Below are 23335 nucleotides of genomic sequence, written 5' to 3'. Positions count from 1 at the left end.
TAAACTCAAAAAGAAATGAGGCCACTCACCATATATAAGCACATTTTGACTTAGAAAACCAGATATTAACATTATCTATGTCCTATTGTATTTTTGTTAAATGTTTCCCAACTATGTTTCAATCTGGCTTGGGTTATACTTGGGTACGTAGCCTCTGGCCAGAAGTTTGACACTCCTAGAGCATGGAGAAGTGAAGTGACTTTGCTCAAGGTCACACAGCCAGGATGTGTCAGAGACAGGACTGTTTAAGTCCGGATCTTTTTGGCTGTGACACCAGCTCTCTAGCCACTTGGCCACCATTCCTCTCAGAGATCTGCTTAACATAGTTGGCATTTAATGTCTTTCTAAATGAATCGAATGAAATTTTCCATGATTCAGAGGCCTAATTCAAATGTTATCTCCTCTCCATCATCTTCTCTAGGCTGGAAATGAGCCTTCTTTATTTTGTATTACTCAAGCACTGACTGCCTCTACCACTCAACAAGCTTGTTCACAGTCAATCTTGCAATGTAGTGATTAATGGATGTCTCTTCCCCCTTACCTGACTGTGAATTCTTACAACGTAAAAAAAAATATATCTTATGAGCATATGGCCAAAGCTTTATAGCTGGAAAGCCTATCAGAGGCCATCAGTTGAATGTCCTTGTTTTACAGATGAGGAAACAGAGACCCAGAGGAGGACCTAAGGTCATCAGGCAGAAACAGGATCAGAAACTGGATCCTCTGACTCTATTTATGTCTGCCTCCCCAAAAGTGTTCTGTACATGGCCTTGCATATAGCAGACATGGAATAAAATGTTTGTTGGGTGAATTTAAGAGATTAAGGTTAGTGCTATAAATAATAATAATATTAACAATAACACATTTTTCATAACACTTTAGTGCAGCTACATTACACAGTGGATAGGGCACCAAGTCTGGGGTCAGGAAGACTCGAGTTTAAATATGGTCTCAGACATTAGCAGCTGTGTGACCCTGGGCAAGTCACTTAACCCCATTTGCCTGAACTCCTTATCTAAAATGAGCTGGAGAAGGAAATGGCAAACCACTCCAGTATCTTTACCAAGAAAACCCCAAATGGGGTCATGAAGAGTTGGATATGACTAAAGTAACTGAACAATAGTAATACTTTAGAGTCTGAAAAGCATTTTCTTCAGAACAACCTTTAGAAATAGGTAGCACAAATATTACACCCATTTATAGGTCAGAAAATTAAGATTTAGGGAGGTGAGGTCATCTGACTAAAAAGTTCCAATCTGTGAGACCTGGAACCGATCATCAGTGAAGTCTGGCATCTCATTCTCTTAATCTCATGAAATAAATGGTCCCAGGGACCTCAGAGTAAAGCCATTATCTGGGTCCCCTAGTCCAAATCCCTGCCTGATGAATTCCCAATACAGCTACTGCAAAACTCTCAAGGACAACCTGAACCAGACCAAAATGTTAATGGGTTGTTGCTGTTGTGTTCATCCTTCATTTTCAAAGAAGACCATGACATCAGAGAAATGATGACATGACTTTGTTTTGAGTGGGGGAGGGCTGTGCGAGGTCACCAGCCTCACTTTCTCCTCCTGAGCCATCTAGATCCAGTGTTAACAAAATAAAAATACAGCATAACATAATGTTCTTTTGTGATTTTCTAAGTCATTCTGCGGCCCAGTGGAATCTATTTCTATTTGAGTTTGACACCAATGATCTACTATGCTGAGAAACAGGGGAAAGAAACCTGATTTTGGCAACACATTTGAACCTGGGTTCAAATTCAACCTCTGACCTTTTCTACCTGTATAACCTTGAGTGAGGCACTTAATCTCCTTGGGTCTCAGTTTTCTCATCTGTAAAGTGAGGGAGTTGGAATTCATGGATGACCTCAGTTCCTCCTAGATCTATGAACCAAAGATGAAATGATTTAGTCCTTTTTTGTGAATATTGCCCTTTCTGAAGGAGTCCTTGGCATTTGCTGCTCTGATTTTAAGGAAGCTTTTCCTTTCAGAGTCATGAAAAACCTAAGCAAATGGGACTTTGTCCCAGGGCCCTGACATAGGGGAGAAGGGCACCCTTCCTCCACAGAACCTGGATCACCATGCCTTTTAGTTCTCTGCTGACCCAGACTGTCATACATCATTACAGTCCCTGGACCACACACATAGGGTCCATCCCACCATTAGAGTACATGCCATTTCCTCAGCTCCTTTGAGGAAGGAAGTGATGGTTCGACAATTTTCCCTGCAGCTGAATTGTCCTCTGAATGCCATTGCCTGCTATTCTCCCTGCTCCCACCTGGTTTTGCCCCAAGTGTAAATATTCGTAATAATAGCTCTGTGTCCCTTTGGGAGGCCCTTCCCTCCCTAGAAGCTGGCACTGACCGTTCGTAACGGATGACTTTGGCCAGCAGCAGTTGGAGCTGCTGGCTGTAATTCCAGAAGCTTTCCAACACCTGCAAAAAATTGCAAAGGGTGTGGACCTCCTCTTCGTTTCTCCACTCTGGCTTCTTCTGAGTAATTTGAATAGCTCTATGAGGGAAGTGTCCCTGGAAAGAAAAGACCCAAGAGGTGGCATGACCCAAAGCCAAGCCTGAGAGAGCACCTTCCCTTTCCTGATCTGATTTCTCTTCCCATCCCTTTGTACTGCCTATTTCCTATATCCTGCCTGACAGATAATCTTCCAGCAGGTAGAGATGGGGTCTCTCCCCACCATCTTCCCATACATATTCCTAATGCTGTGCTTGTGCTTATACCACTCTCTCTTAATGCCTACACTACCTCCCCTCTGCCTGCCCCTAATTAAATTCTATCCACCTCATCAGGACCCATATCACTCATGTCATCTGCCACTAACTTCCTTTGTGAACTTGACCAAGTCTCTTCTCCTATCTAAGACTGTGTCTCCATCTTCATAGACAATTTCTAATAATTCATGTCTTGAAGACCCTTTCCCCTCATGGGATCTCAGTTACCTCCTTAATTCAATGAGCCCTATTGACTCTAAAGTTCTGTCTGATTCTTACATTATGTGTTCTGAGTTCTAGAGTCCACTTCAGTGCAGCAGTCTATGTTCTCTGTTCTAGGGTGCTTCCCAATTCTGACATCTTATATTCTAGGTCTATCTTGAGCACTTCAGTCCACTTTGAGCTCTCTCCTTTGGGTTCTTCTATAGCACTTATACTGTATGGACACTCATTCACTGTCTCACAGTGTGCGTGAGTCTTAGCTTCCTATTAGACTTCAACCTGAGGGTGTTGCACCTTAATAAAAGGATTTGTTCTATGAAATTTGGATTCAGTCAAAGGCTGCACTTGAGGACCTGCCTTGAGGCCACAGGTTCCCCACCTCTGGTATAGGGGCTTGTGAGGAGGAAGAGACTTTATTGTCATCATGCACAGCCTCCCCCACCCCTCCCCCAGCACAAAGTTAATAACCAACAACTGTCAGGGTTGTGGGAGGTGGGGAGAAAGAACAGAAGTGATTTTCCTATTCTTTCCCTCTGAGAACAGCTCAAGACTTAATGTTTTGGGAAGATAAGGAGAAGAATCGGGAAAGAGAACTGATGTAGCCAAATTAAAGAGCTCCTTTTCCCCTCCCCAACCTCAGTTAGGTGACAGTAGAAGCTAGGTCATGAAGATAAGGTGAAACCTAGAATTAGAGAACATCAGAGGTGAAAGGGCCTATCACACAGATGAGGAAATTGAGGCCCAGGGAGAGGAAGTCAGTGGCAGAGATAGAACTGGAATCTAGAGAGCTTCTAAGTTACATTTCAGGACTCTACCGAGTAGCCCACCATGAGGATAAGACATTGTTTTCTGGCTGTGAGAGGCCAGTGCCATCCACCCATACCTGCTCAAAGAAGAATTCGCTGTAGTCGAAGGTCAGTTTGTCCTGTTGCTTTTTCTGGAAGAGCAGAGGGGAGGGGAGACAAGTTCCTGTTCTCAGCACAGGCTCCAGTTCCTGGATCACTGTTGGTTAGCAGAAGAGCCCAGACTCTTCATTAGGCCCAACCCATTTTGGTCTAACCTCTACAGCTTACCATCATTAATTGGTACAGACATTGGTGAGGTGCTGCTGTGGTAACAGAGGAAGAAAAATAAGGGAGAAAAAGAAAAAAAGAAAGAAAACAGAAGAAGAGGAAAAAACAGAATAGAGAGGAAAGAAGAAAGTGAAGGGAATGAGAGAGAGGAGGAAACGCAATAGAACAGAAAGGAGAAATCAGAGAAAAGAGAGGAGAGGGGCAAATAAGGATGAACGGGAGGAGAGAGGAAAACAGTATAAAGAGGAGAGACAAGAACATACAACAGGGAGAAGAAAACTGTAGAGAAGAGGGATGAGAGAACAGAGAGGAGAAAATAAGCTTAAGAGATAAAAAGAAGAGAGGAAAGAGTGAAGGAAAACAGTCAATAAACATTTATTAAGTGTCAACTCCGGTCAAGTACCAGGCATGGTGCTAAACTCTAGGGATACAAAAAAAGACAAAAGATACTCCCTGCCCTCAGGGAGCTTACAATAGAAGAGGCAGACAACAAGCAAACAAATGTGTACAAAAACAAGATAGATATTGATATACACATACATATATACGTATACATATATGTATGTATACATATACACATATATATGCATATACATATATATGATAAATAGACAATAATCAACAGAGCAAAAGCGCTAGAATTAGGAGGGATTGAAAAAGACTTCCTTATAGATGGTAGGATTTTGGCTAGGACTTCAAGGAAGTCAGGAAAACCAAGAGGCAGAGATGAGGAGGAAGAGCATTCCAGACACAGAAAATGTCCAGAGCTGAGATGGAGCATAGTGTTGGAAGAAAAACAACAAGGCTGGCATCAGTGCAATGTGTAAAAAGACTAAAACAGTACAAGAGGGCTAAATTATATATTATAATATATATAATATATATAATATATTATAATAATATATATATAGACCTGCACTTTGGTGGCTGGCTGGAGGGTGGATTGGAATGGGGAGAGGTAAGGCAGGCAGACTCACTGTATCCTGTATCCAGGCATGAGGAGATGGGAGCTTGCACCAGAGTGGTGACAGTGTTGAAAACAAGGTATTGGTGAGATGTTTTAAAGGCAAAATCAACAGGCCTTAGCAACAGATTAGGGGGTGAGAGATAATGAGGGGTCAAGAAAGACATCTCAGGTTGTGAGCCTGAGACACTTGGAAGATGGTGGCAACAGTAATAAGGAAGTTTGGATGGGGGAAGGTTTGGAGGAAAGATAACAAGTTTAACTTTGGACGTATTCACTTAAAGATGTCTAATAGGCAGTTAGGAAACAGATCAAATGGAAAGAACAAAGTAGAGAACAGACAGTGAGGGGATGAGAGGAGAGAGATAAAAAAGGAGAGGGCATCAGTCAAAATCTGGTGAACTCTTAAAGAGATTTAGAGTCTAGCACCTTACAGATGAGACATGAAAGAAAGAAAGGGAGAGAAGAGAGGAAAATAAGGGAAAGGAGAGAAGGGGGTAGTTTCAGGTGAGGTTGGGATGATAAATGACAGGACAGACCTATTATTTGCGAGTTATTCAAGATTCTCAGTCTTTGTCTTTGTTTCTGACTCTTATGTGTCCCTGTCTGTCTCTCTCTCTCTGTCTCCATCTCTGTCTCTGGGTGTGTCTCTGTCTCTATCTTTCTGTCTCTGCCTCTGTCTCTCTCTGTCACCGTCTGTTTGAATGTCTGTCTTTGTGTGTGTGGCACTCTCTGTGTCTCTGTCTCTATCTCAGTTTTTCACTGTGTGTGTCTCTGTCTCTCTGTCTCTGTCTCTCTGTCTTTGTCTCTGTCTCTGTCTCTGTCTCTCTCTTTCTCTCTCTCTCTCTCTCGCTCTTTCTCTCTTGCGTGCGCTCTCTCTCTCCTTTTCTCTTTTTGTCTCTCTCTCCCCTCTTCCGCTCCACAGCTGGACTGGTGACTTCCTTGGGTTTACACTTAAGAGTCTTCAGTGTGAAAGAAAGATATCCAGCTTCAGATGAGAGAGACCTGAGTCTCAAACATGTACATAATGAAACTAGGGAGGAAGAGGAAGACCTCCAGGGACTCAAGCCCATAGCAGACCATGTCAACTACCATTAGAGGCAATCTCTCACAAAGGGTGAGTTTTCTCCAACAAACATATCATTTCTCTATTATGGAACGTCTCCACTCTATAGTTTGTAGTAGAGTGGAAAAAGCACTGGCTCAAGAGTCAATCCCATTTCTGATGCTTTCTTCTGTGTCACTGCTGGAAAAGTCACTTTACTTCCCTAGGACTCAGTTTCCCCATCTGTAAAATGAAGGGTTGGATGGGATGGACTCTCAGGTTCTTTCTAGCTCTAGATCTATGATGATCCTATGGTGCCTGTAGGTGCAGAACCCAGGAAGCTGATGGTTGTGAGAAGAGCACTGAGATGAATGAAATTTTAAGTTTGTGAACTTTAAGAGGCAAGGAGTAAATTTTTGTGAACTGGAAACATTTTTCTCTGCAAAAATTTATGTTTAGGACACATTGTTTTAATGAGTATGTACTGCAGAGGTGCGAAAGTGGCCACCTGCTATGATACGTAGTTTTGTATAGTGGTTGATTATTGTCCTTCGTTCTCGAAGAGGACCAAAATGACATCACTATGCTAGAGTCAAGTTACAATGTGTCTGACTGTGGCTGATCAGACCACTATGAGCTCAGAATGCTCTACCACAGGTTGGACATAAATGGTCCATGTGAACATTTGGGGTGTGTTCTCTAAATTTGCTCATCTTGCATTTCTTTTGAGCTGTTTCAATTCTGCTTTGCTCATAGTACACAGCACCTTTTCTGATATGGGCATGCCATGCTGAGCAGTCCTGTGCCAGTGTCTCTCATGTCACACAATCAATTCCAAAGTTCTTAAGAGAGAATACAAGAAAGAATAAAGTAAGTGAAAAAACAGTATGCTTCAGTCTGCATTCAGTCCATCAGTTCTTTTTCTGGATATGGATAGCATTTTCCTTTATGAGTCCTTTGTACTTGTCTTGAATCATTGTGTTGCTGAAAAGAGCTGAGTCATTCATAGGTGATCATCCTAAGATGTTGCTGGTACTGTGTACAATGTTTTCCTGGTTCTGCTCATTTCACTTCACATCAGTTTGTACAAGTCTTTTCAAATTTTTCTGAAATCTGCCTGTTTATCATGTCTTATTGCACAATAGCATTCCATTACATTTATATACCACAGCTTGCTTAGCCATTCCCCAAATGATGGACATGCCCTCAATTTCCAATATTTTGCCACAACAAATAGGACTGTTGTAAGTATTTTTGCACATCGAGGTTCTTTTCCCTTTTTTATGATCTCTTTGCAATAAAGATCTAGTAGTAGGGGTATTGCTGAGTCAAAGGGTATGCACAGTTTGGTTACCCTTTGGGCATAGTTCCAAATTGCTCTCCAGAATGGCTGTATCATGTATTTCTAATTTGAAGTCCAGTGCTCTATCCATTGTACCACGTAGCTGCCATTTATTCCTTAGGAAATCAGGAAAGGCTTTATGTGGAAGTGATGTTTAAAGTGAGTCTTGGAGAAAAACAATTAATTTTGAAAGATCAAAGACAGAAAGAAAGAAACCAATCTAGATCAATGATAAAAATAGATGTAGATACAGACATAGACATATAGATATAACTACTTTTTAGTAGCAAAGAGCTGGAATGCAAGGGTGCTTATCACTTGGGGAATAGCTGAATGAATTATGGTATATGAATGTATGAAATATTATTGTACTTTAAGAAGTGATTAATATGAGGAATTCAAAGAAACTCTAGAAAGATTTGTGTGAGCTGATGCAAAGTAGGCAAAACTAGGAGGACAATTTATACAACCACACTATACTATATAGTGTACAGATATACTATACAACAGTTACAATAATATGAAGAAAAAAGAACATTGAAAGACAGTCATGACATCAAAGAACTAACAAAGAAGGGTGGGGGAATATAGGGGCAGAAGAAAGCTTTCATTGTCAGGAATGGTCAGTAGGCTAATTTGTTTTATTTAGTTGTGCTTTGTGACAACATTATGTTCAAGGTATGTATATGTGTGTGTGTGTGTGTGTGAGAGAGAGAGAGAGAGAAAGAGAGAGAGAGAGAGAGAGAGAGAGAGAGAGAGAGAGAGAAGGAGGCTTGCTGGGAAGTAGCTGTGAGTTTTTTTAAAGCATCATTAAAGGATATACACACACACAAACACACACACACGCATGTATATGCGTGTGTGTGTGTTTATAAAGGGGATAAAGACTTTTATTTGGTTAAAGACGTTCCTATTTCAGGAATGGGAGACATTGGAACTCTGACACGGAGCGTCATATGGGAGCTTAACTGAGAAGGCAGCAGAGAATAATGGATAGTGCACCTATTAGAATCTTATTAGACCTATTAGAATCAAAAAGACCTGGATTCGAGCTACACTTCAGACATTTACTAACAGTATGACTCTGGACAAATTATTTAACCCCTTTGAGCCTCAGTTTCTTAATCTCTGAAATGAGGGGTTTTCACTCAATGTCCCCTCCAGAGGTGTGCTAGAACCAGCTTGGGAACCATTATATTAACACTTTGGAAATTTCCAAATGCTACAAATTATGGTTTGACTTATTGTTCTGTTGATTGCCTAGACCTAAGAGAAAGTGGAAAATGTTGAAAATGCAGATTAAATTTGAAAGCATACTCCTCCCCTCGCTAAAGTCGGTTGTTAAACATTTACCTACACACCACTGCTTCTGTGTCCCTTTCAACTGTAAATCTATGATTCCATCAAACTACAAGAGGTATGAGAAGCCAGTTTATCAATGTCCAAAGCTACTGATCCTTATCTCTGAAAACCATCCATAATGATTTGAGGCACCAGGGAAAATTAAATTCTAGATCTAATGTGGAACAGGTTCTAATGTTCCCAAATAGCAATGGATGATAATAATAACATTTATATAATGCTTATTTCTGTCCCCTTCAGAATTTCTTTTTTTCTTTTTTCTTTCATTTGTCAATATTATGAGTATGAAGTGAAACATCAAATTTGCTTTGTCCTTATTAGTGATTTGGAGCATTCTTTCATGTATTTGTTGCTAACTTGCATTTTCTTTTTTGAAAACTATTCATTTGCTTTGGCCACTTATCTAAATATCTAGTCATCTAACAAAGATTCTTGCTCTCCTGTTTTTGTACCAGTGATCCAGGCAACCTCGCTATCTGAACTTTATCAGAGACATTTTGGCAAAGTTTTATTTTTTCCCATTAACTGCTTTTCTTCTGATTCTAGATACATTGTTTCATTTATGCAATCAAAATTATCTATTTTATCTTCCCTGATAATCTTTTTTCCTTGTTTAATTAAAAATTGTTCCTAGATTGTTGTGAAAGGTTACTTGGAAATGGCTTATCTTTCCATTCTATTCGTTTTCTAAATACTATCTTTTACAGTTAAATCATGCATCTTTGGAGCTTATTATGATAAATAGTATCAGATATCCGTATAGTTTTCAAAAAATTATTTTGATTTTTTCTAATTCTATAAAAATAAGCTATTGATATTGCATTAAATTTATATTATTCCACTATATATACTAAACTATGAGTAAAGGACTATGTCTCCATTTATTTAGTTCTTCAATTTCTGTCTAAATTACTTGGAAGCTATGTTGTATAAGTATTTTGTATACCTTGACAAGTTAATGTCCAAATATTTGATATAGTTTGTTGTTACTGCGAAGTATATTTCTATATCAGTTCTTCTTGATTTTTAGTGGTGGTATATAGACATGCAGATTATTTCTTTTTTCAGTAGTATTTTATTTTTTCCAATTACATGTAAAGACAATTTTTAACATTCTTTTTTTAAAATTTTGAGTTTCAAATTCTTACCCTCCTTTCCACACCTCTTCCCCCTCTAGGATAGCAAGCAATTTAATATAGATCATATATGTGCAATCATGTAAAACATATTTCCATATTAGTCATGTTGTGAAAGAAGACAGATCAAAAGAAAAAAAAGCCATGAAAAAAATAAAGTGAAAACAGTATACTTCAATCTGCATTCAGACTCCATCAGTTCTTTCTCTGGATATGGATAGCATTTTTCATGAGTCTTTTGGAATTGCCTTGGATCATTGTATTGCTGAAAATAGCTAAGTTGATCATTGCACAGTGTTGCTCTTAACTGTGTGCAGTGTACTTCTGGTTCTGCTCACCACATTCAGCATCAGTTCATGTAAGTCTTTCTGGGTTTTTCTAAAGGCCACCTGCTCATCATTTCTTATAGCACAATAGACTATGTGATTATAAGGAGAAAAGACAGACAAGATGTGAGAGTGACAAAGGCAATGTGTGGTGCAGAGTGCTAGACTAATCATAGACTTATCCTTTCCAAACTAAATATTCACATTCATCCCCCACCAAGGCAAAAAAAAAAAATGACTACCAGAAGAATTAATGTCAACAAATTAGAGTTCTTCTTTGAGCGTGAACAGTTTGTTGCTCACTTGGAGGGAAAGTTGAGCTAACACAGTTGGCAACAGTGGAGCAGAAAAGGAGTGAGTGGGCAGCTTTCAAAGATTTGGTGTACAGCACTGTATTTACTCATCTGGGTCAGAACACTCACACACACCAAGACTGGTTTGATGAAAATGATGGGGAAGCTGCTAAATGAAAAACAAGAACTCCACAGGATATATCAGCAGGATAGTTCATCCACCTCTAAGAAGGCAGCATTTAATTGCATCAAAAGTAAAGTACAAGCAAAGCTTAGAGAGATGCAGGATTCCTGGCTCAATAAGAAGGCAGATGAAATTTAGTCTTATGCTGATAGTAACAATCCAAAGTGCTTTTATGATTCCCTGAAAGCTATTTATGGACCAAAAACCTGTGGTGCATCACAACTACTCAGTGCTGATGGAGCCACATTGATTAGTGATAAGAACACTTCCATAGGGTTCTCAACAGACTCAATAGTATTTTATCAATGCTGAGGCCATTGGCTGTTTATCTCAGGTTGAAGTCAATTCCTCCTTAGCTGAACTTCCAACTGAAGAAGAGGTTTTGAGGGTCATTAGGCTTCTTTCATGTGGCAAAACACCTGGTGCTGATTCTATTCTGGCTGAGATTTACAAGGTAGGGGGACCATTGCTCACAAAAAAAAGCTGACTGAAATTTTCCAGGTTACATGGCAAGAGGCGGTTATTCCCCAGGAGTTCAAGGATGTCTCCATTGTCCATCTCTATAAAGGTAAAGGGAACAGATTGTCCTGTGACAATCGCAGTGGGGTCTCTCTCCTAGTCATTGCTGGCAAGATTCTTGCCAGTGTCCTCCTTAACAGGCTGATCCTTCACCTGGAAGATAATCATCTACTTGAAAACCAGTGTGACTTCAGAAAGGGCTGAGGAATGGTTAATATGGTGTTTACTACTGGACAACTCCAGGAGAAATGACAGGAGCAGAACAGCGGTCTGTACACAACGTTTGTAGATCTGACCAAGGTCTTTGACACTATTAGTCATGAGAGTTCAGGGAAAATTATGTCACAATTTGGTCGCCCAAAGAAGTTCATCAGTATTGTATGTCAATTTCATGATGGCATGTGTGCCCAGGTTCTGGATAGTGGACAATGCTCTTGTGACTTCCCAGTCACCAATGGAGTAAAGCAGGGCTGTGTGCTTGCTCCCATGCTTTTTGGCATAATGTTTTCAGCCATATTGTCAAACTGTGATGAATACTGCATCAAGGTCAACTACTATACTGATGGTAAGTTCTTCAATTTGAAAAGGCTACAAGCCAAGACCAAAGTGGAGGGAGTGTTGGTGCAAATCATCTTTTTGCAGATGATTGTGCACTCAATGCAGCCTCTGAAGCTGAGATGCAATAAAGTATGGATCAATTCTCTACTGCCTGTGCTAATTTTGGCCTAATAAATAACACCAAGAAAATACAGGTGCTCCATCAGCCAGCACCACACCATCCATATGTGGAACTACTGGTTACAACAAATGGAGAAGTTTTGAATGCTGTGGATAAGTTCACTTACCTTGGTTGTGGACTTTCCAGGGATGTACACATTGACAATAAGGTTGATGCATGCATTGCCAGAACTAGCTCAGTGTTTGGAGGGCTCCAAAGAAAAGTTTGGGAGAGAAGAGGTATTAGACTGAATACCAGACTGAAGATCTACAGAGCTATTGTGCTGACCTTATTGTTGTATGTGAAACATGGACAATCTACCATCACCACGCCAGGAAACTGAATCGCTTCCATTTGAACTGTCTTAGAAAGATTCTGAGGATCACCTGGAAGGATAAGGTACCAGACCCTGAAGTCCTTGCTCAAGCTGAACTGCCAAACTTTCAAATTATGCTTCAGAGAGTGCAACTCTGATGAGGTGGCCACGCTGTTTGAATGCAAAATATATATTTGCCAAAAAGACTATTTTATGGAGAACTTGCATGGGGCAGGCGATCACATGGTGGTCAGAAGTGATATAAGGACACTCTCAAGATCTCTTTCAAGAACTTTGGATTTGACTGCGCAACATGGGAGACCCTGGCACAGGACTACTCAGCATGGCGTGCCCACATCAGAAATGGTGCTGTGCTCAATGAGCAAAGCAAAATTGAGACAGCACAAAGTAAACATAGGATGCACAAATTTGGAGTATCCATCCCAAATATTTATACAGACTATCTGTGCCCAACCTGTGATAGAGCACTCCAAGCTCGTATTGGTCTGATCAGCCACAGTCAGACTGAAATTTCACTTTATTGTGGTGATGTTATTTTGGTCCTCTTCAAGAACAAAGGACAATAATCAACCAACAAACCAACCAACCAACCAACATTCATGTACCACAACATGTTCAGCCATTCCCCAAATGATGAGCATCCCTGCAGTTTTCAATTTTTTTGCAACTACAAAAAGAGCTGCTATAAATATTTTTGTACAGATAGGCCCTTTCCCTTTTCTTTTTTAATTTCTTTGGGATATATACCTACTACTGGTATTCATCCAGATGTATTCTGAGGATTTGTTTTGTATTGCACTACTCTGCTAAAGCCATTTTTTATCTCCATTTTTTCTTTCTGTTGTTGATTCTCTTGGGTTTTCAAGGGTTGCAAGGTGGTACAGTGGATGGAGTGCCAGGACTACAGTTAGGAAGACTCATCTCCCTAAATTCAAATCTGACCTCAGACACTTACTAGCTGTCTAACCTGTAGGCAAGACACTTAACCCTGTTTACATCAGTTTCCTCATCCGTAAAGTGATCTACAGAAGGAAATGGCAAGCCACACCAGTATATTTGCCAAGAAAACCCCAAATGGGGTCACAAAGAATCAGACACAACTAAACAACAACCTGGGCTTTCTATATACGTAAATTGTCATGACTACAAAACAGTATATTTTGCCTCTTTCGTTACCAATGTTTATTAATTTACTTTCTTTTTCATTCCCTATTGCTATTGCTAAGATTTCTAAAACAATGTTAAATGAGAGTAGTAACAGTGGCCCTTCCTGCTCAATGCCTGTCTTTAATGAGAATGATTCTGATGTTTCTGCATTATATCATCATACATTTAAAGCTGATAAAATTAACTCATGATTTTAAACATAAACTTTTTATCATATTGTGGAAAGATCTTTTTTTGTATATTATAAAGTCTTCATTTCTTTTAAAATAGTCTACATAATGAGTTACTTCTTTTTAAAAGGGAGAATTCACTTGTGAATTCAGTTGAATCTGATGAATCCAGTGTCAATTTTCAAAGCAGCTGTTGTGATTTCATGGTGTGTTGGGGTGGCACTGTCTCAAAGAATTCAGTCAGACCACTCCTAATCCAAGTACTGGCATTTATTAAGGATTGATGCCCCTCAGAAGCAGGCTAGGTTCCAAGAGGAACCAGCAACTTAGTAAGACAAAATGGGCAATTTTATAGTGTAATAATGCTGATTACACGGCAGATATTACAAATATTAAAAAGGCAGGAGGGGTTAGTTAAGGAATTAGGTAAGAGGGGGGAGACTCCTCCCCTTTATATGGTTCGGTGGTCAAACATCCTGGTTGTGCTGCCCTCCGATTGGCTAGCTATTGTGGTTCTGTCCGATCAAGATGGATAATCGTGATCCTGTCTTGGGTTAAATGGATGTGATTGCGATTGAGTACAAAAAACACACCTATTCTAATACGTGACTTGGATCTGGGGGCAGTGGCTAGCTAAGGACGGTGGCTGAATTGAGTTTGGGGGCCTGTGGTGTGGTTAAAGTCAGATTGTGTGGTTGTTTCGTGTGGCCCATAAGGAAGTTGCAATATTGGAGCTGGTGGCAACTTTATTAGGACCATCACAGCTCTTTGGGGTTCCGTCTGATTTATTCTTCGACATTGGATTCTTTTGATATGAATAATGAGAGAGGAATCCAACAAGGTCACCTTTGTTGTTACAGCTTTCAAGGACTCTTGTGTAGTACTTTCTATTTGTGGTCCTTTCCATCTCTTAATCTATAGTCCTAGGAAACATTTGCTTCACATAAGCCAGTAGTTATGTGCAGGGTCTGGAGTAGCTGCTGCAGGGTACCATTTTTAGAGATAAGCCACTAGGAGACTATCCTCAAAGGTTAATTCTCCCCAGCTTCCTCCAAACTGAGAATGTGTCTCTCCTTTATTCACAGGCTTCTGTGAATCACTTAAAGTTTACAGTCATCCTATGCATAATAAATCACTTAGCACAGTACTGACACATAGTAAGAGTTTAATATATGTAGATTGATTGACTGATTGATTAAATTACTACTTATCATATTTGCTCAGCCCACTCACTTGAGATCCCAATTTTGATTCTCTTCTCAGTATAGCCCTAAAGAATTCATTCACTCAACCTATGGGCTAAGCGCATTTACCAAAATGAAATCAAAAGTAAAAAATAATTATGTTAACATTCAAATCAAATTGAAGAAGCCACAACCACCCTTCTGACTCAGTCTGATTTTCCAAGTCTCTCCACCAGTTCTAAATGCTATTTCTTTGATCTTATACCAACCACTAGGACAGAAACACCCATAAATTATTTTGTAAAAGGCTACCAAGAATTTTCAGTCTCAAAGTCAAGCAGATTAGAAAACTTGAAGCAGCACACTTGCCTCATTTCATCTCTTTATTCCTGTAGACAGAAGAGGTTCTTAACATGAGGTCCACAGACCTCCATGGATAGATTTCCAAGGGTCCACGAATATTAATGGGAAGAAATTACATCTTTATCTCAATATAATTGGTTTCCTTTGTAATGCCATGTATTTTATTTTATCTTAGGCATATAAAACCGTATTCTGAGAAGAGGTCCTTAGGTTTCACCAGACACCAAAGGGAGCCATGAAATAAAAAGTGAAGTACCGCTTGAGTTAGGACTACTCCTAGCTGTTCAACAGGCAAATCTAATGGCAAGATATTTCAGTGGGCTAAACCTAGGAAAATCCAGGCCTCCCCAACCAGCATTATCCACATTCTTTTTGTCTCTTTCTGAACAGAAGAAGCAGATCCATATTGTCAGCCAGAGAAAACAAATATTTTTTTTCTGGCTCTTTAAAATTCCACCAGCTCACAATCATGTGTGACCTTCTTTGGCCTCTACCCTTTATTGTAGAGCCCCTGAAGTTATTCCAGTTCAGTACTTTTGTTCCTCTTTGGTGCCTAACATGCAAAGAAAACATTGCAAAACAGAAAAGCAGCTTTTTTCCCCCACAGGATTATATTCATATCAATCAAGGCAGAAAATAGGAAGATGAGTATGTTCAACAAATCAGTCAATCAACAAGAAAATATCATATACCTACTATGTACTATAAATTAAAATTGAAAGTAAACCGTATTTGTTGAAATTCAGAATTTCTTTTAAAAAAATAATACTTTTGTAGCAGAGATAATAAATGGCTCTTCAAACAGTTGATACGATTCAGCCATAAATCCATTTGGTTCAGGACTATTTTTACTTTGGTAATTCCTTGACATCTTATTCAGTTTCACTGTCTAATATTGGATGACCTAAGATTTTGTTTTGTTAATTTGTATATTTTATATTTTGATAAGTAATCCATTTCCTTTAACTTCACAAGTTTGCTAACGGATAATTGGGTATATAGTAGCCTCTGATAATATTTTTTATTTCTTTTGCTCACTGTGAGTTTGTCTTACTGAGTTTTGATTTTGGTAATATGATATTCCTCTCTTTAAAAAATCAGACTAGTTAAAATTTTATTGGTTTTGTTAGGCTTGTTAAAAAATAGCTATGAGTTTTGTTATTTCCCTATTATCATTTTCAACTTTATTTCTCCTCCAGTTTTCATGATTTCATCTTTTATGCTTATATGGAGTTTGGCAATTTAATGATTTTCTATTTTTTAAATTACATGCTCAGTTTATCAGTTCTCTCATTTTCTGTCTTATGTACTTTTCCCCCTATGATATGTTCCCATTTTCCACAGGGTCTAGACTACTTTCAACTCAATGCCACCCAGTGGTTTCCACTCCCCTCAGAAGGGAACTGAACATGGGAGGGAACACTTGACATTTCTGGGAATCCTTCTCTCCCACAGACTTTTTAAAGTACGATGATGTGGTTTGGACTCCTCCCAGAAGACAAACACACTTTGGAGTAGCTAGACAGGTAAATCCCTTCCCTAGACCTACTCAATCTGAATAATTCAAGGTAACAGCAGGGATAAAAGTATAGGTCTTCTGTTGTTCAATGTCATGCACTAATGTTCTATCTACAAGAAATCATGTGGGTAATCTTCCTGTTTCTCTAAGAAGCAAGCACACTGCTCCCAAACTCCCCTTCTCTCTCCAGAATGTCAGATCTCTAAGCTCTCTTGCAATCCTGAAGCTTGGTACTGCCCAAGAAACCTCCTTTTTCTAGTTAGGAGACTAGATTTCTAGGATCATGCTCTGCCTGAGTAATCATAATCCTTTTCCTGTACACAGGAGTTTGGGGCTCAGGAACATTGTCCACAAAGTCCCTTCATCCAAATGGATGAGTATATGTAGTTGCCATATGTTTCTCCAGGATAGTCTTAGCTGCAGCCATCTCAGGCAAGTAAAGCTGGCACTCTCAGGTTGTCTCCATGACCCTATGCCATCCTCTATGTTAACAACTGTGGGTAAACATATATGTAGTTCACCTGCATTTCTGCCCCTGCATGGAGCCATGAACAGTTTTCCCCAGTCCCCAGCCCCAGACATAAGTCTCCCAGGATCTCACAGATCTCTCAAAATTTCTCCAGAAGAAGAGTGAGACTAGTCAAAAAGGGCTAATCAGAGTTGCCAGCTCATTTTTAAAGAAAAGTAACAGTCTTAAGGGATAGCTCCTATCAGAAAGTCCATCCTCTCAAGAATACAAACCAAGCCAAATGGTCTCAAGGTTACAACCCAGTCACTGAAACCTGTATCCCAGAAAGCAGAAGAAAGACAGGACAGACCTAAACCATCTTGTGGAAGCCCTGGGCAGAGATTTATTCAGTTTTTTGTCATCTTAAAGTGTCAGTAAGTATGTCTATACCCCATAGGCAGGGGTACTTTCAAAAGTCCCAGGTTCGCCACCATATAGTTGATCACATTGATTAAGGAATCTACCCAAGCCACAAACCACTGGAAATTGTCAGGAACTCTAGAAATCCTTTAGAGCACATAGTCTGAACTGGTCAAATTCAACCATCTTTTCCTTATCTTCCTCTGGCATGGAGATGTGATATTTCCTATTGCACAAGTTCAGCACTGAAAACTATTGGCTACTTAGAAGTCACCGTGAACTTGTAGTATGGTGTACTAATGGACCCTAATGCTCTTATTCAAAGCCATCAAATTGATGTCCATTTGGATTTCTCCAATCTCCTCTCAAACCACCATTGTAAGGCAGCCAGACTAAAAAACTCTATAATGATGCTAGTGATCAATAGATCTTTTGGTGATGGTTTCTTGGACCTTTCATCTCAGAGAGGGTAGTGGTATCTTTTCTGTGACTTCTTTCAAAATGGTCAGTGATCACTGTGGAATTTCTATGTTGCCTTCTGGATCTAACCCATATCTAATTCATTAAGTGAAGATCACAATAGTTCTGGTACTAAGTTCTTGCCCCCAGTGATCCTTCCTTTCCTTTGATACCCGAGTGTCTTAGACTAAAGGTAGACTTTGCTGGAGACAACCTTGAGTTAGGCTTTGATATTTCTTTGATACTTGCTTCCACCCATGGTCTCTCCTATAAGCTTCAGCATAAGAGACATGGATTATCAAGATGTTTGGAGGTTGAGTCCTATTCTGCTGCCTAAAATATCTAACAGTATTTTGAACATGCTAGAGTTGGTTTCAATCATAATGACATCTCAAAGGTTGTTGGTGGTTCTGGATATTGCAGAGATCGTTTCTGCCTCCTTCCTGGTGCCATGTGTTTTTTAATGAACTTCAAGTTCACACTCATTTAACCTAGATATGAATGTGGTCTATCTCCATTGACAAAGGCTTTAGTCTCTGAATAAACTATGATTGTACATATGGAATTATCTTTCAGAAAATAGAATAGTATTTTCACTTGGACCCATGGTCCAACACAGCAGAATACTTTGCATCTTCTATCTCTGGTATCATTTCTATATAGGGTACTATGACTCCAGGTGGAAAAAACTCAGGAATCAGTTTGGACAGAGATTAGGGCCTGCAGCAGTCCCATACCTCAATGCCCATCTCCATCTTCTGATGCTAGACTAGTAGAGTTCATAGGATCATATATTTAGATCTGAAAAGGATCTTAGAAACCATCATCCCTTTAATTTTATAAATTTACCTTCTGGTAAATTAATATTAGATTTTATTTTCTAGTATGCCTAAGAAAAATGTGGCCATTTAATCTACATCTGAACCAAAGAGCTTGGTCCTTTTTCATGGATGCAGAAGCAGTCTGCTCTTTACCACTTGTCCCAAATGTTTTAGACTCTCTGTGAAGACAGGTTCTGTATATGTTTGCTTTTTCTCTCCTTTAGGTTCTTCAGGATAGTTTGATTGAAATAAACTGGACTCTCTTTCTAGTCTCAATGGCATATAATGAGGGGGATAGTATTGGGAAATGGCTAGCACAGTGAGTTGGTGCCCAGATCAAAACACCACACACCTCCCCAGACCCAGGGGCTATGAGATTCCCTAACAATCAGTTCTAAAATTCCATAGAGGGTCCTGAAGATCCAATACTCTGAACCTTGAAGATTCAATACTCTAAACTTCAAAGATTAGGGGGTAGAGGGTAGGCAAACAACTCCAGAAGCTTGAGGTCAATGCAAGTCACCAAGTATCCCAGAATAAAACCAAAGAGGACTGATCACCCTCCCAAAAGCAGGGCTGTGATTAGAATTTGGCTATGACCAAAAGCACAAATTCAAGAAGTTAAGGCTAAAGAAATGAGTAAACCAAAGGAAACGAAACAAAAAAAATTGCAAATCTAGAAACTTCCCAAAAGAAGGTGAAAATATACTATACAACTACAAACAAAAAGAGACACACACAAAAAAATGGACTTTCCACAAGGACTACATAAAATACCTACCATAAAGAAAGCAAAAATTAAAAAAAAAAAAAGCTGTTGAGGAAAGAACTGGAAGGAAAATAAATAACTTAAGAAGAAAAAGTGATAAATCTTACCCAAGTAATAGACTCCTCAAAAACTAAAACAGACATCAATGACTTTAATGAGTCAAAAAATATTAGAACAAAATCAAAATATTGAAAAATTGAGGAAAATGTAAGATAACTGAAATAAAAAATTACTGACCAAGAAAACAGGTCAAGGAAAGATAATTTAAGAATCTCTGAACTCCTTGAAAATCATAATTTTTAAAAATCCTAGGACCCGTATTTCAAGAAATCATAAATGAAAACTGACCAGGTCTATTAGTGAACCAGAGGACAAAGTGAAGATAGAATCTACCAATCACTTTCTGAAAAAGACCTCAATAGTAAAAGTGACAGGAATACCATAGCTAAAATCCAGAGTTCTCACATAAAAGAAAATGTTATAAGTATCCAGAAAGAATCAGTTCAAGTATTTAAGGAATTATAGTGCCAATTGCACAAAACCTGGCAGCTTCTACTATAAATGAGAGAAGATCTTAAAATACAGTATTCCAAAGGATGAAAGAAACAGGCTTACAACCATGAATAACTTAGGTTACCAAACGAAAATAATCCTAAAGCAATTGAGAAGGGGAATATCCTTGAATGTAATAGAAGATTTTCAAGTATTTTTTTTTTAATTTTATGAGTGCTGAGTAAGAATTTTGAAATACACATTAAAGAATCCAGATCAGAGAAACCTATAAAGGTAAATCTATTGAAACTGGAAGAGGCCATATGATGATATAATACTAGAGCAGAAGAAACAAATGTCCCTTTGGAAACTTAATGTCTCCAAAGGATATAGAGGGAGTTCAGATTAGTAAAACAGAGGTCCTGGGTATAGATTGATTCTCTTTCTAAGAGTTTGAAATTGGAAAAAAGAAGGAAAGTTAAAAGAAATATGGTAATGTAGAAAGAAGAAAGAAGGTGGAACTTGCTCTTTCTCATAATTGGAGTACAGAAAAGTATACAAATATAGAAGAAAGGACAGGGTGAGTGGACACCAAATGAACTTCACACATATTTGAAACAAAGGCAGCTTGACCACACAAAAAAAGTTTGGTTTAGTCACATAATGGCAAAATAAGCAGGGATAGGGAGAGAGCAATATTAAGAGGGTGAATAATACCAGGGAAGGAATGGTCATAAGTATAACTTCTGGAAGGAGGAATTAAAAAAGGAAAAAAAAATTAAAATCTAATGCTTTTAATTGCTTTTTATGGGAAATGGTTGGCCAAATTGCGACTTATGAATATATGGAATATTACTGGGCCGTAAGACAAGACAAAATATTTGATTTCAGAAACAATTTATACAAGGAACAGCAAAATTGTAAAGAAAAATTTGGGAAGACCCAAGAGTTCTAAATCAATGCAACCATCTTTCCAGAGGATCAGGGTTCTTCACTGCTTGATAGGTGAGGGACACAGTGTAGAAAACAATATACACTTTTGGATGGCCATTGTGTATTTATTTTTCTTGTCCATTGACTTGCTCATTACCAGTATTTTAAAAATTCCTCTAACTGAGGGAAGAGGAGCTATCAATAGAGATGCTAAAAAAAAAAAAAAAGACTATGAACTGATGTTGAAGGAAATGAGCAGAAACAGGAGAACATTGTACATCATGACAGCTCACAGTGTGTGAAGACTGTTTCTGATAGACTTAGCCCTTCACAGCAATGCAAAGACCTAAAATATTTCCAAAGGACTCTTGAGGCAAAATGCCATCTACATCCAGAGAAAGAACCATGGAATCAGAACGTGGAATGAAGCAAACTGTTTTCTCTTGTGTTGTGTTGTGTTTTGTTTTTTTCCTCATGGTTTCTTCCATTCATTTTAATTCTTTTATGCAACATGACTAATGTGAAAATACGTTTAATAAGAATGTATGTATGGAAGCCATAGAAGACTGCAAGCCATCTTGGGGAGGGAAGGGAGAAGAAGGGGGAGAAAATTTAAGACTTATGGAAGTGATTGTTAAAAACTGAAAACAAATTAATTAATTAAATTTTTTAAAAAGAACTATTAAAATATTTTTAATATACAGAAGAAAACAGAAGGAAGTTTAGAAGGGGCCCTGATGAGCAAGCTAGTTTTGTCTTTTTAAAGCAAGCAATGCAGGAAAAAGGAAAAAAATTTACAAGGTGTCATCAGCACTCACAACATTACCAATTGGTAATCCACCAGCATCTATAGATCCATATCCTCAGAGCCATCAATTCAGGAAGCAGTCTTAGAAAGAGTGGCAAATGCTTCCATGGGGGCTGCAGCCTCCACTTTCTCAGCAACCACAGCCATGGAAAGAAATGTTCTCATAACCAAAGCCCTGCCATTACCAAGTGGTTCCATGTCAGAAATGGATATGATTGAGAGCAGAAATGATGTTAAAAATGACACTGTCATTTGGTTTGCCAATGTACCCAAAAGACCATGGGATCTTTCTATCTGACTTACAGCTTCCTCCTTTTATATGTTTTATCTCAAGCAGGAACTGTCTTGCTTTTTTATCTGTTTGCATTTGCACGTAGATAACACTTAATGGTTTTTTATTCATTCACATTCCAATGAGTCATATATACATTATAAAGGCCATACAGCATCAGGACAGTCAAAAGGTGCCACTCCTACCAAATAGCCCTAGATGCTGGTTAATTCTTGAGAAAGGGCACCAATTGTAATGTGCAGCAATAGACTAAAAATGTGTATTTTTTAAAAACCATTTCAATGAACTTTGTGTACATCTATTAGACCAGAACAATTGGTCTGATTTTACAAAAGTTACATTGGAAAATCAGGCTATCCAATAACAACCTAGAAAAGGGGTCTGGAAAAAAAATATCAAAAATATCTTTACTGGAAAATCATATGTACACTGGAGAAGATGTGGGGAAATAGGGACACCGTGATGGAGTTATGAACTGGTCTAATCATTCTGGAGAACAATTTGGAACTGTGCCCAAAGGGTGATAAAACTGTGCATATCCTTTGACCCAATAATACTGCTATTAGGTTCCTATCCCAAAGAGATAAAAAAAAAGGGGAAAGACCTATTTATACAAAAATATTTATAGCAGCTCTTTTTGTGATGGCAAACAATTGGAAACTAAAGGGATGTCCATCAATTGGGGAATGGCTGAACAAGTTGTGGTATATGATAGCGATGGAATACTATTGTACTATAAGAGATGACAAACAGTATGGTTTCAGAAAAACCTTAGAAGACATAGGAACTGATGCAAAATGAAGTGAGCAGAACCAGGAGAATATTGCACACAGTAGTGATAATAATGTGAGGATGATCAGTTGTGAAAGACTCAACTACTCTGATTAAGATAATAATGAAAAATGCTATCTGCCTCCAGAGAGAGAACTGACGAACTCTTGATTCAGATTGAAGCATACTTTTTTCACTTTATATTTCTTGTTTGTTTGATTTTTTTTTTTGCTTTTCCCCCCAACATGGCTAATATGGAAATATGTTTTGTATGACTTTACAAGTATGATTGTTATATAGCTTGTCTTCTCAAAGGGTGGGGAGGGGCAGAAGGGAAGGAGAGAAATTGGTACTCAAAATTTTCAAATGAATGTTAAAAATAAAAAAAGGAAAAGAAGTATCTTTACAACGCTAGACAGAGTACCCCTAAAAAAAGGAAAACCAAATAAACCACCAGTGTAGCCCAGGCT

At 38.6% G+C, this 23335-nt stretch overlaps 1 protein-coding gene across 1 annotated transcript in view; it reads right to left on the bottom strand.

Annotated features, from left to right (window-relative positions):
* The window catches only part of CNBD2 (cyclic nucleotide binding domain containing 2), a gene marked incomplete at its 5' end in the record, with an annotated part of 86418 nt that overhangs the window by 50942 nt on the left and 12141 nt on the right, over positions 1-23335 (bottom strand). Inside the window, 2 exon segments of the mRNA XM_072629863.1 lie at positions 2367-2530; positions 3834-3887. Of these exon segments, the coding sequence (XP_072485964.1) occupies positions 2367-2530; positions 3834-3887 (218 nt within the window).

This window comes from Notamacropus eugenii, chromosome 1, assembly GCF_028372415.1.
Source record: "Notamacropus eugenii isolate mMacEug1 chromosome 1, mMacEug1.pri_v2, whole genome shotgun sequence".
Classification (NCBI taxonomy): domain Eukaryota; kingdom Metazoa; phylum Chordata; class Mammalia; order Diprotodontia; family Macropodidae; genus Notamacropus; species Notamacropus eugenii.
The sequence above is the reverse complement of the archived record's forward strand: the minus strand, read 5'-3'. Positions and strand labels throughout refer to the sequence as shown.